At 40.4% G+C, this 18,665-nt stretch overlaps 1 protein-coding gene across 8 annotated transcripts in view; it reads right to left on the bottom strand.

Annotated features, from left to right (window-relative positions):
* Positions 1 to 18,665, bottom strand: part of sorbs3 (sorbin and SH3 domain containing 3) — a 39,494-nt gene that overhangs the window by 5,865 nt on the left and 14,964 nt on the right. For 6 of the 8 annotated variants that reach the window (XM_078251555.1, XM_078251560.1, XM_078251562.1 and 3 more), the window contains 15 exons: positions 17,441 to 17,626; positions 17,146 to 17,218; positions 16,541 to 16,674; positions 15,096 to 15,159; positions 12,241 to 12,279; positions 11,867 to 11,954; positions 8,924 to 9,032; positions 6,778 to 6,831; positions 6,503 to 6,610; positions 5,803 to 5,858; positions 4,197 to 4,267; positions 3,608 to 3,669; positions 3,371 to 3,417; positions 1,824 to 1,938; positions 1,209 to 1,334 (listed from right to left, as the gene is read on the bottom strand). In XM_078251555.1, coding sequence (XP_078107681.1) covers positions 1,209 to 1,334; positions 1,824 to 1,938; positions 3,371 to 3,417; positions 3,608 to 3,669; positions 4,197 to 4,267; positions 5,803 to 5,858; positions 6,503 to 6,610; positions 6,778 to 6,831; positions 8,924 to 9,032; positions 11,867 to 11,954; positions 12,241 to 12,279; positions 15,096 to 15,159; positions 16,541 to 16,674; positions 17,146 to 17,218; positions 17,441 to 17,626 — 1,332 coding nt within the window. The remainder of the gene's footprint in view (positions 1 to 1,208; positions 1,335 to 1,823; positions 1,939 to 3,370; positions 3,418 to 3,607; positions 3,670 to 4,196; positions 4,268 to 5,802; positions 5,859 to 6,502; positions 6,611 to 6,777; positions 6,832 to 8,923; positions 9,033 to 11,866; positions 11,955 to 12,240; positions 12,280 to 15,095; positions 15,160 to 16,540; positions 16,675 to 17,145; positions 17,219 to 17,440; positions 17,627 to 18,665) is intronic. The other 2 variants (XM_078251559.1, XM_078251561.1) reach the window with 2 other exon arrangements.

Genomic DNA, 18,665 nt, shown 5'->3' with positions numbered 1-18,665 from the left:
AACATATTGGCTAGTGTCTACAGTAATCAGTCAATTATAGTATAGTGTGGATCAATAGCCTGGTTGACACCAGACCCTTCTCAGTTGTAACTGAGAGTGGGTCTGGGCAAACTTCATTCACAGTCCATTTCCAAAGGGGCGTCACCAATGGACGATGCTCAATGCCTCTGGGCGCAATTGAAAAGTACTTCAACCAATCAGACCAACGATCCGGGTGACGTAGCAGCGACAGCGGCATCAATGGGTTGCTGCGCTTCGGTGGCCGTCATGTTGAATGTAAACAAAAAGCTGCTTGCCGTCGCTGCGCTATCATCATCGTGTAAAACGATCAACGGTTGTGATTGGTGCCTCGATTTGGAAAAATTGGAAATGGGCTTGAACGGGCTCTTGGCCAGATGGACTTGCAGAGCAAATCTCAAATTTGCCGGAAGTTCGTCAGGGTTTTCCCAGGCTAGGGGATCAATGGAAGTAGACTTCCAAGGATAAAGCCTGATGTCAGGCTTTGACCTTCACGTTCTTTGTGTTGCTGTTCTCAAAATCCCTTCGCTACGGGAAATGTCAACAAACTTCGAGTAGTGAGCTACACGCTGAAAATGGCAAGTTTTAAAGAAAATCTGGATGGTGCAACAAGGCAGGCCTGCTTGGTTCTTTCGGGGAATGATTGTAAAGATTTACAAGGAATATGGTTACGGCCTTTCCTTTCTAACTGGGACGTTTTGGGACTGATTGGTGGGATTACTGTGGACGAAATACACACGGTGATACACTGGTAAGAGCTAATGAGGTTTAACCATGTATCCAGCTAATTTAAATAGCTCACGTTACTGAATTGAGGGAACAGTTAACTTCATTTAATATTATATGTGGTGTTTTCATTTGCAGGCTGCAAATGTTCCACCAAATGTTCCCAAGATTATTTTGCAGAGCCACCGTCGCTGCATCTGGAACTTAGCTCCGCCCAAGACAATTGTGATTTGTTTAAAGAAATGCAAACAATCACGTTTTCCAGTCTTTATGCTAAGCTAAGCTAACCAGCTGCTGGTACAGTAGCTTCCCATTTAGCATTAATTAGGAGTGGTATCAATCTTTTCATCTAACTTGGAGAATTTTCAGCCAGAAACTGACTTGTACTACAAATTCATGTGTTCCCATACAAATGTGAAGAGAACGCGTCTGCCCCTCTGTTGCAGCATCACAGCAATACTCACTTTCCGAAAAGAAAGTTCAACAGGTAGGTCCCCGTTGAAGTTAAACAGAGCCACAGCTTCCCCGTAGTCCAACACCTGCAGAGTGGGAGACTTTGTAGGTGTGGGCTTCTCAGTAGGAAGCAGAATCTATGGAGGACAAAGGAAAAGAGTTTTGAGCCAGTTTCACAGGGTCTTAAATAGGACTGGGCATCGAGAACCGGTTCCGACTTCTTAGAATCTTTTAAAAAATTACGATTCCAATGGAATCGTTTCTTTAATTTGATAATTTGGTTTCGAATCCTTTAAATCAGTTCCAAATTTAACAGTTTTGGTTTCCGTATATAGCGCCCAGGCGCCTGTTGTGTTGCAGCCATGGGGCACAGTAAGCGGCGACCTAAAATGTGGCTGAAAAAGCCCGGTAAAACCATTGAATCAAAATAAAATGTCCCTCTTATCTGTGAAATAAGCATGTGACCCGTTTCAACTCCAGCCCTCAAAGACTCGGAATCGAGAATCGATAAGAACCGGAATCAAAAGGAAGAATCAGAATTGTTCAAATCAAAACGATGCCCAGCCCTAGTCTCATACAACCAACAGCAACAGTCAGAGAAACAGCATCAAATCGAAGAAATTCACCTCCACATAAGACGTGGGGAAAATGCCAGCTCTTCCGTGATGTTCCCCTTCAAACCAGTTGCCATCTACCTGCCTGTGGATGTAAACTATGTCGCCTTTCTGCAGCGTGAGCTCCCTGAAGACAAGAATAGTAATAATGACACACACACATATAGAGAAATACAGAGATCAAAGTTCAAAATGTATTGATTGTTTCAAATTTGCAATATAAAGAGAATTTAGACTTCAGATTTGATCTAGAGCAGGGATCTTCAACAGGGGGTCCGGGACCCCTAGGGGGTCCTCAGAGTCAATGCAGGGGGGCCTCCAAATTATTAATTTTGTTAATTTTTAAATATAATTTTTTTTTTTAACATGAATCCAACATATTATTAGCAAATATAAATCCCCACTGCTTACTGGCCTAGGTGGTCACTAAGGCCATCCACAGATACATTTAATCCTAAGGAGTCACTGTGATTTATAAAACCATGCCAACAATTATTAGGCTATTTTAATAGCTTGGTATTCTATGCAAAAAAGGTATGTATAAAGGTTTTAGTCCACTCTACACGTTATTGTAGGCCCAATTGTATGTAACTTCATTTTATACAATATATGTTGTAGGGGGTCCCTGCTCCATCTTTCTTTCAGTTGAGGGGTCCTTGGCTTAAAGAGGCCCTATGCAGTTTTGGCCATTTCTTCGCCGTTTTCTTGCTTTTTGCTGGCAGGTTTCTCTATAGAGCTCCCCCTACAGCTTCAGAATAGATATTTGGCAGCTCCTATGTTTACTTGTGTCTGACTCCTCGCTCGGTCAGTCTGCCGTTTCCTCTTTCTCTGTTCCTCCGACAATGCTTTCCTAGCTTTCTGCTTCTTTTTTGCCGGCTCAGCCGTGACGATAGCGTGAAAAACTCCATCGCTACCTTGTTAGCCGGTTCCTGAATGGGCGTATGTGTGCAGTGCCGTGAAGCAATTCGTTACATTGCGAGACCTGATATCACGCGATACGTTCTGGCGCTGAGGCCGGAGGCCCGAAAGTTGCAAGGGGGGGGTTTCAGCTCACAAGCGCTAGGGGGAAGCGAGACGACCACCATTCAACTCGAAAAAAAGTCATATAACCACTCCAATGACTCCGAAGATGTTCAGTTAAGGTACATTAAGCTAAAAAAAACTGCATGGTTCCCCTTTAAAAAAACATTGACAACCCCCTGATCTAGAGTAAGGCCGCCCAATTTGGGTCCCATGCTCCCTTTGTTTTGACCCGCCATGGCATTTGACATGCTCATGCTTATTCTCCTTTTATTTTGAAAGTGCTTTAAAATCCTAGACTTAATGACTGCGAAACGTACATGCTGTGCAGCTAAAAAATACTTAAAGCTATAGTGCGTAGTTTCTGTCTCCCCCATGAGGAATTCTAAGTAATGACAACAAAACTGTCGGCGCGTCCACATGATACAAGCCTTCAGTGACCTGCTGGTATTGCTATAACACAATGTTTTCTTTCAGAAATGTAAATGAATATGCCCGAAAGGAAATGGCAGATCTATTTTATACTGAAAGTCACTCACTTGGGTGTCTGAGCCTGGAAATTGAACTTGACTCGCGCCGCTTTCATCTGGAAAAACAAACAAATCAGTCAGCATCATGGGACAAGTTGTACAGATGCAGTTATTATGTGAACAACTCAGAATGCACTCAGATCACAAAAGGCAAAATGTCACAACTTAAAACCACTTCACAAAATAGCTTCTTTTTTTTAAAGATTTTTCAGCCTTTTAGGTAACAATACAGTCGTAGAAACTTACCTTTTTCTCCTCTTTCTTAGGTGGGAGCTCCATGGTTTCATTTGCAGGGGAAGGACGTTCTACTGTGGAGCAAAGCAAAGGCACAGCGGTATGACTGGAGACTAAAACGTGCACTCTTTTGTTCAACAAATGTTGTTGGATGTGTTGCTATGAAAAAGCAATCCCAGCCTTAACAACTGCATAAGTTCAAAAAGGGGCCCTGGAAATTATTCAAGCTGGCTCCATCTGGACTAATTTCCAGAGAAAAACAATTGGATAAAGCTAATCTTCAATCAGGACTTCCGAGTTCCATTTCCTATTCTTTGTGGGCTTCCTCCCCACCCATCTACAGCACCTTATGATTCTATTAGGGGGAAGCGGCTGCAAACACTTTTCATGCTCACATCAGCCTCATCTAAAATGTTGAATACCAAAGCAGAAGACAACAGTGGCAATGAAAGGGAATCATGGGACCTTCAAAATATATTAGATTACTGCAGGAAAGCTTTCATCAAATATATGCTGCCTGATTAAATGAGGGGGCCTTCACATGTCTTTTGGTGTGTCATGTGTGTTGCAGAGCCAAAAAGGGAAGAAACTCCATGTTTACCATATGTGGGAGCAGAGGTCAATGATGTGCCAACAGAGCGATGGACGGGTTGCTTGGCTGCTGATGAATTGCTGAAAAAAGTGAAGGAAATCAGCTTTTTTATGTTTATATTACTGTCACTGTGTCTCCCAATCAAGGGATAGGATTTCTAACGACATCAAAGTACAGTAAAACCCAGTTAACCCACACATACTAAAATACACACAGCCCAATTCTGCGTTTGTGGAATTTTCTGCAGATTTACTGTACAACACATCTGTTTTCTTGTACGTTGGACAGAGTTGAGACGAATAATCGGACACTAGAAGGCCGTGCAGATGACACTGTGTGACTCACGTTGCTATCCTTGAAATGAAAATCTGGTTCCGATAAAGTTTGGAGCGTAAATTATCTTTACAGCCCCGAAACTCCATTCATGATCAGAATCACGAGTCTATTGTTTCTGAGTTGAGAATTAATCCAATTCCTGTCTGGCTTCCTCTGAACTTATTTGCATGTTTCCAGACAGGGTTGTTTTTTAGTCCAAAATTTGCAGCTGGGACACACACACACACACACACACACACACACACACACACACACACACACACAGTGTCAGATAACAGGACACATTTAAAAAAAAAAAAAAAAACTGTCAATTTCTTGCTGCTGTTTTTTGTATTCACATGTCCTTAGCAACAGGCTCTTTAAAAAAAAATATACCACCTAGCCAGAAAAGGTCAAAACTCATGAACTCAACTTAGCAAACAACAGCGAGAATTCTCCAGGAGAGCATTACGCACATGGTGAGAAATGTGGAATGCTGCCCACTGTTTGAAGACACAAATACCGTACTTGAACTTGTTAAAGTTCAACAGCTTCCCAACAGAATCCAGCCCATGAGTCACCTGATCAACTAACAGAACAGGTACCCTGCAAAGTAATAATGGTCGTGCTGTCCAATCACAGTGCTGGGTTTCTTAAAAACAGCAGGAAGCAATGGGCAGCTACTCCTGCTTGATGAAGCAATGTCAAAGTGGATTAAGGGCTCAGAGGAGGTCTGTTATGTGGTGACTGACCCATGAACCTGTCTACAATCCACATAATGAAAATGAATATCACTTTAAGACCTGCTAAACTGTCAATAACATTATTTACATTTAGTTATTAATAAAACTGCTTTTACTATCTCGAGTGGCTTGACATGTATGTCTCTGAACTCCACTTGTCCACTTGTTGGTGAACAAATTCCAACAAATTCCAACAGTAACATGAACAGAAAACAGGAATGCCACAGCTTTGTTCAAAAATAAGTAACGGGGAAAAACGTGCCAAGAAACACAAGCTATTCATAGTCAGTACTAAAATACCCTTAATCTACATTAAACAGTTTTCTTGGCATGTGTTAGACAAACTGTACACTTTGAGTACAATGGTATGTTTGATGTTTGAGCAACTGACCACTGTCATGTAATAATGCAGGAAAAAAAACTTTTAGTTGGAATCTATTGTAGGAAAAGGCATCTCAAATGACAAAATGTATACGTTATAACCTGCTGAATATCATTTGAAGTAATCATATCCCACCTTGCTTTTTTTTTTTTTTAAAGTAATGTTGTCAACTGACCTGTAGTTTGTAGTCGCAGTCTTTGGAGCAGTTACCGGGTCCCCGTTTCTGGCCCCCTGAAAGCAGAGCGAACATTGAAACACACAGTTTGTTTCCTGCAGCCTACTGTATCTCACTGCTCAGAGGAGATCTCACAACAACTCAGACAAAGTAGAGGTGCTGACCACTCCCAAGGGAGCAAGAAATCCCCTGGGTCCTATCCTCCTCGGGCTAAAATAAACAACACCATTCATGATCTGTCTGAGCTGCCTGTGATTTCAGTCAAATGAAGCCCTTTGAAGCAAAGTAAATCACACAAGAATCAAAAACGTTTTTTGGCAGGGCTGCATCCAAGTTACTCTCTGAATCAAGCACTGGGGAAGGAAGTTCTAAACAACATGTGATTAAAAGGTGAAAAGTTCTTGTATTTTTTTTGGCAGCCAAATTTGCAACTTGCAGGCAGGTGATTAAACACAGCAGATCAATCCAAGAGCAAGGCAGGCAGGCGATTTCCAGGCGCTGTCATCCAGGTCGCAGAGGGAAAACAACATAACGCAGCTAGCAAGCAGGGAGGATCTCACTGAGACACGCAGCTTTTGTTGAGAGTAGGGGAGTAAAGGGTGAGAGTGGGTGAGGATTCTGCTAGATTGGAAGGGAGGAGGTGTGGGGGGGGGGGAGTAGGGATGCTTCAGCAGAGAGAGTCAGGAGGGGGGCTCAGTACCTCACCCCGGCCTCGACGCTGCTTCTTTTGGGAAAGTGTCCTCTCCAGGCCCTGGATCTCCGAGTCCAGCTCAGCCTCAAACCGACTCAGCTCAGAGACCAGGCTGGCCTGAGACCGAGCAACGTGGAGTTGGAAGGGCAAAATTAAAACACTAATACAGTGTACTAAAACATTTTTTGGAGCTAATGGTGTCTCTTTTTAACGATTTATAGGATGAAACATCGATGGAGTGAATGCAGAAATTTAAATGCAAAGCAAACGTCAAAGCAGCTCACCTCAATTGAAGTGGACTTTGGTGTCTCAGGTTGTTTCTTCGGGGACACGTGGGCCTAAGAACAGAAAGAGAAAGCGACAACAACAACAATGAACAGAAGTTTTGGGTTGTTTGGGGAAATAATGAAGCTGCCATGTACAGCGTGGGTCATGCTGCCACCATTTCACCACTTTAAATAGATTTTTTTTTGGAGTTAAGAGGGATTTGGGACCATCTGAACAGTGTGCCCCACAACGTTTTTGACCAAATAGCAAATGTGACATCAGTGCTGTGCAATGAATCAAAATTTTAATCGCAATTACGATTTTGGCTTCTAATTATCACAAAACTTACAACAACCATGGTAATGAATTCAAAGAGTTTTTTATATTGGTTTTAAGATGTGCATAATTCCAATGCAGGAAATGAAGCGTTTGATGCTCAAAATGTCCTTGTGGACGACCACCAGACCCCCCGGTTATAATTTGTCCCCCACTAATGTTGAAACTAATGTTATCGCTAGATAGGTGGAGATCTCAACCCCAAAAGTATCTCGTGCTCACAATAAAACCAGTCTAAGGCTAGCAAAATTATGCAAACAAAGTACTGCTAACTTTATGTGGCTAAAGTTATTATTTCACATTCACAGCATGAAATCAGTTAACATTTGACTTATCATCTTTAAAGCTTTAGTGCGTAAATTTCTGATATTAATGAACGTCCGTTACATTCAAGCCATTGCCAAATGAGTTGCTACAAAGCTAATTAAGACTATCAGCTCCACACAACTCTCTCTGGATTTCTCAGTATGACTATGTTCAGAAGATTGTGGCGTCCGGTGACATTCCCACGCAGAAGCTCCAGTGAAGATAATGACCTCTTCTGAAGAGTCCATCATGTTTTTTTAATCCTCCGTGTCCTCCTTGGCTACTAGCAACTGTGTGGAGGAGGGGTGGGGGTGGCAACAGCGTTGTTGTCATTACTTAAAATTCCTCATGGGGGCGACAGAAACTACACACTATAGCTTTAAGTTTGTTGATGACACTATCATGTACATGAATACCTCCTACTCGGCAGCCATTCTGACTGCTACTCAGATTGGTTTCTCATGTGCACCAGAAAGTTTCTCATGCGAGCCAAAAAAGTATCTTGTGCACACCAAAAGATAAAACAATTCCCATTTCCCTTTAGGGGCTCCGTGTGAACTTGATTTCACAACAGTCGATACTTCTTTCATCCTCTCTTTACAAAGACTTAACACCGAGAGAGCAGCTGATTCTATCAAGCGTTACTTTACAAGGCTCTGCTGGCGACGGACCCCCTACTCCATTTTTGTGTAAAACCTTGGTTGAATGTGTCCCTCTGGACGCCAAGGCCATCCCCTCAGCTCGGACTCATCCTCCCTACAATCACAGACTGTAATGTCAGTGTGGGGCAGCACAACACCTGATATGATGCTGTTAGCCATTATACACCACAAGAGGTTAACACCATAATACGGATCACAAGACACCTCGTCTCCCGTGGGGGGGAGTGGAAACAAAGATTCCTTTTCTTCACAAGCGCAGACACAAGGCATGATATGCACCAGATCTGGGACATTGTTGCAAGAGACATTAACAAACAAAAAACTTAAAGAGACGCCGCTCTGTAACTCACCAGGGATGTTTAAACACAGTGACACATACAAACGGCTGCACACTCAATTACAAAAAGCTCCTGGAACATATGGGACAACCAACTACAACCCCAGAGGTAAATGAATAAAGAATCAATGTGTCACTAGCTTGTAAATCACCGACTTTCAGCACAATACCTGATAGAAACAGTAACATAAAGACCTAGATAATGTCTTCTCTTGTATGAAAAACTAAATAAATGAATGCTGGATCCTCTGAATAAAAGAAAGAATTGGGCACAGCCGGTGGATGACCACACTCACAAGTTAGTTCGCGTGAGAAGATGAAATATGAGGATTTAGGCTTAATCCTTAAAGAAAAGGTGCCCATCCTCGAACTTGCTCTTGATCCGCCTCACTGGGGAAAACAGTGCGAGACTACACAAAGAATTCCAGTGATAAGAACCAACAACAATGCTGAATGAAACTAGAGGTTAAATAAGGTTTTCATCTTATTTTGTAAACTCTGAGTGCGTGTGAGGTTTGTTACCTGGCTGTGGCTTCCCGAGGGGCTGCTCTTTCCAGGCTCAAAGTCGAATATGCTCCTCGGCTGAGGGTACTGCTTTCCCGGGTCTGACAGCTTATCTACATCCTCGCTCCTGAAACATAATACCCCAACACACACACACACACACACACACACGGACAGCAGCTAAATCACGGCTTCATTGTAAGTGCCTGTAAAAACAAATCCAAACTTGTCTGTCCCACACGTTTTCTCTCCACTTTTTGGTTGGTATTCACATAAGACGTCACATGTGGTGTTTATCTGATGTGAGGAGTAAATTCATACTAGTTTGTATTAGGGCTGGGCAATATATCCATATTATATCAATATCGTGATATGAGACTAAATATCATTTAAGATTGTGTATATCGTAATATGGCTTAGTGTTTTCCTGGTTTTAAAGGCTGCATTACAGTAAAGTGATGTCATTATCTGAACTTACCAGACTGTTACTAGCTGTTCTATTATTTGCCTTTACCCACCTAGTCATTATTGTGAAAATATTATGTAAAAGCACCAATTGTCAAGCCGATAATATCGTCGCAATATCGACATCGATGTATTTGGTCAAGAATATTGCGATATCTGATTTTCTCCATATCGCCCAGCACTAGTGTGTATTCTACTAGCTACTACTGATTTGATTGATTGCCTGATTGAATCTTTGTTTCCGGGTCATGCAAACACAAAGTGCCCAACCCTCATGGGTTTATAAGACACCAACATGCCAGTTGCAGTGTTCAAACGTTTCGTTACATTTCACAAAACTATAGGTTATTTTACAGCTCCTTCTTACACAAAGTATTCTGTCTCCTCTCCCGAGCTTGGCAAATAAAATATGCTACAAAAGTTCTTTTTTTTTATAATCATCCAGCCAGAAGAAATCATCACAAATAGAGGTCATTTTAGTAAACAGTACATCCCTTATGTCCTCATAAACAGGACAATAAAAATATAACATATACAAAAAAATAACCTCATTCTAAATTTCTGCCAGCTCACATAATAAACAGAGTCTGTCGTCCTCTGGAGAGGCGTTAAACCTGACGCTTTCAGGGCTAATGAGCATAACTGAGCACATAGGGATCTTTGTCTTTGGTTTAAACTATACTTAGGTATACACATAAAGTAATATACTGCATACTTTGTTACTGTACTTAAGTAGAATTTTGACGTATCTGTACTTCATTATTTCTATTTCTGGAAACTTTTACTTTTACTTCACTACATTTCCCCTAACCATCTTCGTTACTCGCTACTTGCAAGATATGTTTTCGTACGAGTGAAAGATTCTTCCTCTCAAAAAAAAAAATAATTCTGTTTCTGTTTTTGTCTTCGTTAACGTCAGGCTTTGAATTTGATGTTTAAGAAGGAGTGGAAACCCAAAATATAATGCTTTACTATAAGGAAGCCACAACTTTTTACTTTTACTTTTATCCTCCAATAAGGATAATTAAGTACATTTAACATCAAAAAAGTTACTTTTGGGGCACCTGGTTAGCTCACCTGGTAGAGCGTGCACCCATATATTTATGTATATATATATATATTAGTGCTGTCAAACTATTAAAATATTTAATCGCGATTAATCACATTAATGTCATAGTTAACTCGCAATTAATCACAATTAATTGCACATTTTTATCTATTCTAAATCCTTTTTGGCCCATTATTTTTTCTCATTTTAATGCTCTTATCAACATGAAAAAGTGGATTGGCTTGCTTTGTGCAAATGTTGTTTTTAAGTTTTTTCTTGTGGTATCCATGTGCCTCTGTCTGAAGCATAGACTGTTAATATTAATATACAGTCTATGGTCTGAAGTCATCCATTGTCGCCTGGCTTTGACGAGGGGGCGGAGAATTGGCATCAGCTGTGTGCTCGGCCATCAAGTGGTATTTCAGACTGGACGTGCTGCGATGAGAGCTCAGTTCACAACGACAAAACACACAGATCACTTTGGTATTGTCAATGGAACCATTTGGCAACTTTTTAAAAGTAAACTTTCCATTCAGAATCTTATTGGCACCCTTTTCAGCGTCTCACGCTCGCCATCCACTCAAAACGTAATGTTAGCCTACTACTCTTTGGCCGGCTCGCAAGCCCAAACAAGTGTGTGCGGCGTGCCTGTTGTTTTGTTTCCAATCTAGCTAGATCCAGTGTGGTGTTGTAGTTTTTCTAACGTTACTAGTTGTTGCAACAGCATGTGAAAAAACTACAAAGTTTGCTAGGCCAAAAAGAACGTTAATCTCGCAATAAAAAAATGTACGCAGTTAAAATGGGTTTGCGTTAACGCCGTTAATAACGCGTTTAACTGACAGCACTTATATATTATTATATATATATATTATATACACTATTAAAACAAAGTACCTAGTAAATGTACTTGATCAGAAAAGTTTGTTTTACTTGCAAAATGATGTTAATGTCACTTAAATGAACCTACTAAAGGCTACTTAATTCTGAACCTTTGTTTAACTTATAAATCTGAGTAAGCACAACTTAAAAATGTTGATGTAATCAGTTTCATAATTTTTTTTGAGATATATTAACTTCAGGTTTTACAGTGTATAAGAGGTTTTGGGGTTTGACTCCAACCTGCGGTCCTTTGCTGCATGTTATTCCTCGTCTCTCTCCCCTTTCATGTCTAAGCTGTCCTATACAAATAAAGGCCTAGAATGCCCAAAAAATAATCTTAAAAAAACAAACAAAGAAAGTTACTTTTGATACTTGAGTACAGTAAAAATCTGATATTTTAAGACTTTTACTCAAGTAATATTCTAAAAGGGGACTTTAATTTCTTTTTTTGGTAAGATACTTGTACTTTTACTCAAGAACTGCTTTCAAATACTTTATACAAGACTTCATAAATGTTATAGGCCTCCCTGTTTCCCCGAGGCAGTTTGATCACAGCCGTGTAAACTCACCAGTCTGGGAGAGCGCCATAAGGTGTTAGTCTGAAGAGATTCTTGTCTGCTTCATTTCTTTCTTCTGTGTTGGCAGACAGCTGGAGCCCTGCAGACAAGGGGGGGGGGGATGAAATCTCAAAAACATTGAAAAAGAGACTAAAATATTAAAAGAAGCGATATAAACTTCGAAAAACGACACTCGAAAAAAAAGTAACAAAAAACAAAAAAAACTTAAAAAAGCAACAAAAACATTGAAAAAATTGTCCGAAAAAAACGTCCAAAAAAACGACCATCCCCCCCATGCCTGTAGATCAGTGCGGATCAGTCTTCAGTAAAAAGTGATGATGTAACAAGGACAGGACGACAATGTGGACTTTGGTGGATTCACTTACGTTCGGCTGACCACCGCTCCGAATCCTCCAGCTCAGGTTCTGTAGTACAACAGAGAAAGTTTTTGTCAGACTGGAGTACTTTATATATATATACAAATCAATCAAACTACAGTTCTCATTTTTTAAGACAAATCCAGCCATATTGTGCCCTCCTAACATGGCTGGGTCTGTCCTATAGTGAGATCCACACACTCTTATGATACCAGTGTGGGAGTGTTTTTGCAGTGGTGGAAGAAGTAATCAGATCCTCTACTTAAGTAAAAGTACTAAAACCACACTGTCAAAAATACTCTGTTACAAGCAGTGTTGGGAGTAATACAAAGTAACGCGTTACTGTAATTCCACTACTTTTAGCATGTAACTACATTTTTTTTAATCAAGTAACGCAATTACAATTACTGAAATTTAAATGAGGTCGTTACTCGCGTTACTCTCTTTTGTGAAAAATGAGCGCTTGCAGACAAGAAGACAGATAGGCTTCTGATCTACCGTCGCAGGACCTTATGGTGGCGCAATGATACACCAATTGAACAATGAGCATTAAACCACAGCATGGCCGATAGTGCGGATAGAATGAGCTTTCTCTCCTGGAAGTATGGACATTACTTTTCACTTATCGAAATTAAAGACAAAAATGTAGTGGTGAGTTGTCAATTATGTGCAGGTGTAAAGAACCTATCCACATCTAAGAGTATCAATTCAAATCTTATGAAGCACCTGATGAAGCAACACGGTTCGACAAAGCTAGTGGCGAAGGACCCCAGCCCTACGGATGCTGAAGGCGCCACTCCACGCAAACAACCGAAGCTAGATTTTACACAGACTGCAGTGCAGCCGTTAAGCCAGGCAGAGCTGAATAAATTGATTGCTAGGTATGTTGTTGATGCATCCTCTGTCAACTGTCGAGTCAGTTGCCTTCAGGCAATTAATAAGCAAAATACCAGTGACAAATGGAGGCTCGGGGCCAATGTGCAGGGAGCCTTTTTCCAGCTATTTAGACAGAGAATGTGCTAAAATGCAGGTCGAGCTAAAAAAAACATTTGAGGTTTCACAACATGTCTCTACCACAGCAGACATCTGAACTGCTTAAAGGGACCTTTGTACTACTGCTTGATTTGAAGGCCTGTTGCCCTGTTGATTACAGTTAATCTAGTCTAGGTCTATAATCTAGGTCTAAAGATTATGTTTACTGTGTTTGACTGTTCAGTACTGTTCATGTTTACATTCAAAAAGCAGACATAAAAGTAACTTAAAAGTTACTTTCCCTAGTAACTAATTACTTTTGATATACAGTAATTGGTAAAGTAATTCAATTACTTTTAAAAGAATTAACTAGTAACTGTAACTAATTACTATTTTTAGTAACTTGCCCAACACTGGTTACAAGTAAAAGTCCTGCATTGAAAATGTTACTTAAGTAAAAGTATGTAAGTATCATCAGGAAAATGTACTTAAAGTACAAAAAGTAAAAGTACTTGATGCAGAAAAATCTATATCTATCTATCTATATATATATAAACAATATTTCTCTCTGAAATGTAGCGGAGTAGAAGTAGAAGGGTCATAAAAAGAAAAGACAGGTAAAGTACAAGTACCTCAACATTTGTACTTAAGTGCAGTACCTGAGTAAATGTACTTTTGTACTATTGTTGATACTTACACAGTGTAAAAGTCCCCTGATACAAGTAAATGTCTTACGAAAAAACACAATTATGCAGAATGGCACCTTTCCCTTTCACAGTGTTGTTTATTATAGATATGTTATGTATATTAGATCATTCTCCTGATATATTAATGCATTATAAGCCTTTTTATTGTTGCAGTTGATCAAGTTAGAGCCCATTTTTAACTACTTAGATTCAGCTGGATAGTTTAAACAAAAAATCGTATACAATAATAATCGTATCATTATAAGCTGACCCTATGTTTTGTCCGTAAAAATGTGTATTAACTAGTACAAAAAAACGATAAAGTAAATGGCTTTGCTCCACTAAAGATCAGCAGCAGCACCTCAGTAAAATGCACTGTAGCAGCTTTGACATTTATTATCAATCAATCAAACTTTAAAGTTGACCAAAGTACTGTACCGAAGAATAAATAAGACATAAAGTACATAACTTCCACAGGCTTAAAATGAAACAAATTAAGAGGCATGAATATGGAAGAGGCTAAGGGCCACATGTGGAAAAAAATGTATTGAATTCTGAGGGAATAGTCAGAATTCTGAGATTAAAAAAGTCAGAATTCTGACTTTAAACTCAGAACTCAAATACATGTTTCACAAGTGGCCCTAATTCTCTTCCATACCAAAAACATGAGCAGACAGCCATACAGTAAAACAATACATTCAAAATGTCAACGTCAGGTGTCAAAGGCCAAGGAGAAGAGGCGGGTTTTAAGAAGAGATTTAAAAACAGACAGTGAAGAGGCCTATCTAATATAATTCTCTTATTGTTAGATATATATATAAGAACACAAATGACTTGCAGAGAGCTGAAAAAATATATCCCTAAAACAAAACAGATCCAGAAAAGAAAAGCCACACATCAGGGCTGCGAGAGGGTGCCATGCACCACACAAAAAGACAGGCACTGTGTCTCTGTTATGCAACACATAATAGAGACAAATGAACAGCTGGGTTTAGGAGGGGTTGAGATAAGAAGCTAGATTATTGTCAGAGCTAATAAGCAGAGATGACATAAGACTGCAGGGCACTTTCATCATGTCTTATTTTGCCTCTGCGGTAATCTGTTTACTGGATCACCTCTGTAGTGGCCTGACACTGACAGAGAGGAATTCACTCTGGTGTTGTGTTTGAGGGAAAAGAGGAGGGGAGGAAGGAGGAGCGTACTTACCCTCTGGCTTCTTGTGAATCTGTCTGAACATGCTCTTGTACCAGTCTCTGGGCTTGTTCACACTCTGGTATAAGAAAAGAGGGCAGGGTAGAGAGGGTGAACAAATCTAAGTGAATTAGACTTAGAGAAATACACACGCTTAGAAATAAATCCCTAAAATAACAGAAAAAGCACTGGCAGCTCATTACCCCAGACTTTGTCCCACATTTAAAAACAGAAATGTTGTGTGTAGCTACAGTAAAAATACAGAACATGTTCTGTTATTTAAAATTCTCTCATACAAAGCTTCTCTGTTAGTAAACTTCTAAAAAATGAAATGTGTTCTTTCAGGAATTTAAAGCTTTTTTTGATGCTTTTGACTCTCGCTAATCCAAGTGGTGTTGTGAATAGCTCACTACGTTAGTTGTCGGAGCACAGATAAAGGTCCCATAATGCAATGGGAAATAAACTGTGTATCACATTCAATGGACACGTTCTGTTATTACACCGATTTTTCTTAGAGTGCGGCACCATGGGATGTTACAAGAACATAGAAATGTCAAATCAACAACGTACAGTATGTTTGTTTGAGAACATTTTTCAAAAAAAAAAGATACATCAATAATAGGGATGTAACGATACCCTCAACTCATGATTCTTTAAGCCCACTATACGATTTCCTCACGATTCTTTTAACAGAATGAGCTGCAGACAAATGAATGAAACATCTGCCTTTATTTCTTTAGCTCCAAACTGACACTGAAATGGTATTTTATCTTAAAAAAACTAAAACTTCAAAAATTAATAATTAGATTTTTAAAACAAATCCCGCATCAAAATATAATAACTAAATAAATAGAAAAAAAATCTCTTTGAGTAACTGAACTGAGAAGACGTGGTGACACCTTAAAGGAGAAGGGACCGATGGAAAAAGAGGTCAGTGACAGTACAAACTTTGAATTTAAACGGTTTCTTCACAATGTCTGAGTTGAAAACACATCTTGTTGTCATGTAAGGGCCCTGTATATGTTGCACAGACATTTTAATTGCATTTTGTGTCTGTTAAGAGGCACAAAGGCACCCTTTAGAACATGCCCCCACAACTGACATTTTAGCTAACTGTGAGCTCTGGCCATTAGCTGCAGCAACTCCAGTTTGCTAGCACCGATTTTGGTCGGGTTTTTTTTCGACAGTACTCGGTGACATCTAGCGATCAAGATTCAGGTAAAAATCAGCCTGATTTCTCCTTTAAGTAAAACAAGTGAAATCAAAAATAGATTATGCCCAAGGCTGTTTAAAAATTCCATCGCGATTCATTTGTTATCTCAACCGGTTGTAATCTTGACACATTTATATAGATTTTTAACCGATTTGCGGTGCATCGTTATTTGTTACAGCCCTGCTTCATGACATTTAAAGATATAGGGTTTGATTATCAAACGGCACATTCTGTGTCTTGGTCTTACTGATCTGGAGGCAATGGGCATCCCAGTTTCATCCACTGGCCCAATTCCTGAGAACTTGATCAGCCTCTCCTCCCTGGTGGGCGTCCAGCTGCGTGGTAAAGTGCCAGAGCTCTGGATGCCGTTGGACAGTCCACCTGAGTCACAACAATAGGATTTCAGTAATTATCAGTGTCTGACTTGGACCAACAAAGGTGTCAGTGCCCTAATTCAGCAGTTGCATATCCACAGCGCTGTGGAGGAGGGTCTGGCTAGTCCATCCAACATTGCGGGATGGGTGAAAAACGTGCTCTGGTTTATTGGCATTTCTTTAAACCAATCACAATCGTCTTGGGTGGCGCTACGCGGTGGACAGAGCTGCGGCACCTCAGCAAAATAGCCTCGGGAAGAAACTTGTTTTGGTGGAACGTGTACGTTCAAAAGTTGTGCAACAGAAAACTCAGATTGGACAGATAGTCTAGCTATTTTCAAGTTTCAGCAGCCAGCACACGTACATATTAAATGAGTTCATTTTTACTTGAATTAATATTTATTTTGTGAAAACTTATTTTGAGTTGTTCAGCAATACACTTGTATGATGCACAGATTTAAAAAAATCGTAACCTTACCCTGCAATTGTGAGGGGCCATAGTAAGATCCAAAGCTGAGAGTTGTTGATCCATTTCCATTCACCTCTGACATCTTGAGAAGGGTAGAATTAGGTACGTATATCAGTTAATAAAACCATCTCAGTGTAATGTAACTGACAACTTCAACAGTGTTGGTTTCAGAACATGTCCGTGGTTAAAAGTATAGCCTGTGATGCATCATTTTTCCACAGGGAGGAGCACTTGTTTACTGAATTCCATTCACTCAACCTCAGCATTGTTATGAGCCCAGCCTCCAGGAATTTATTGTACATACCATCTCTCCAAATGGCAACCCTGCTGAGCGAAAAGGGCTCAGAGGAGGCGTAGGGAGCCCAGGGGATATGACCACCTCATGGGCCAGCTCTGGAGAAGTTAGGATCTGCTGGCCTGAGGAAAATCCAGCCTCCCCGGAGAAGATAACCCGGGAGCCATTTGAATCGCCAACCACTTCCATACGTTGCTAAACACAGAGGGAATGAGAAATATGGATGATGAACAAAAAACAATGTGTGAACTTTGCTCCTGTCATGTCTTCCTGTTGGCCCTGCGTAAACACTAATGTCTACGGGACAGTGGGGGGGGGGGCCCTGATGAAAAAACCCCTAATTTATTTAAAGCAGGACCAGTGGGATGTGGCGTTCCACCCACTTCATCATGTCTCTTGCCACAACTGCAGAAAGGCCTCATTCAAGGTGCAGAGTGGGGTCACTGAAACAGGAGAGGACCATTATGAGCCCATTAACTCCCTATTCACCAGGCATCCCTTTTCTCCAGCCGGGGGGGGTGCGAAAGGTTGGGAAGGGGCCGGCGATGTCAACCTCAAAGTCCAGCAGGGCTAGCAGTGGTCTTGTGGTCTCCATGGTGATCTTTTTACTTCCCCCCCATCAAGGGCGGATCTAGGGGGGTGGTCGGGGGGGATGCAAGGGTGGCCAGTGCCCCCTTAATATCAAAACCCACATTTTTGATTATGTTTTTATCTAATGTAAGGTGGCCCTGGGTGTTTTGAAAGGCACCTCCAAAGGCACCTCCAAATAAAATGTATTATTATAATTATTATTATTATTATTATTATTAATAATAATAATATTTTACCCCCCCCCGGCCCCCCTAACTTTGGCAAATATTTTCTGAGATTTTTAGCCCTTCCTTCATCTCCAAAGAGGGGATATTATTCATGTGCAGTGATAAATAAAGTGTAGGTTAACACTGAATGAGTATTCTTGTTTATATTGTTTATATGTATATCTTTAGTATTTTGTAGAACATAAACCTATGGAGGGTTGGTGGTATGTAACACTTGTGCTTAATATATATTTGGTACCCCTAAAATCACATGTGGCCCCAGCCTGACCCCTCCATTTGAAATGGTCTAGAAGCGGATGACAAGGACATGGAAACAGACAAATCCACCAAAACGTAAAGCATGGCTACCAAAATAGAAAAATACTTTAGAGATGGAATAATTAACCTTTGCAATCAGAGATCACCAACACGAATGG

The sequence above is a fragment of the Sander vitreus genome, chromosome 5 (genome assembly GCF_031162955.1).
Source record: "Sander vitreus isolate 19-12246 chromosome 5, sanVit1, whole genome shotgun sequence".
NCBI classification, from domain to species: domain Eukaryota; kingdom Metazoa; phylum Chordata; class Actinopteri; order Perciformes; family Percidae; genus Sander; species Sander vitreus.
The sequence above is the reverse complement of the archived record's forward strand: the minus strand, read 5'-3'. Positions and strand labels throughout refer to the sequence as shown.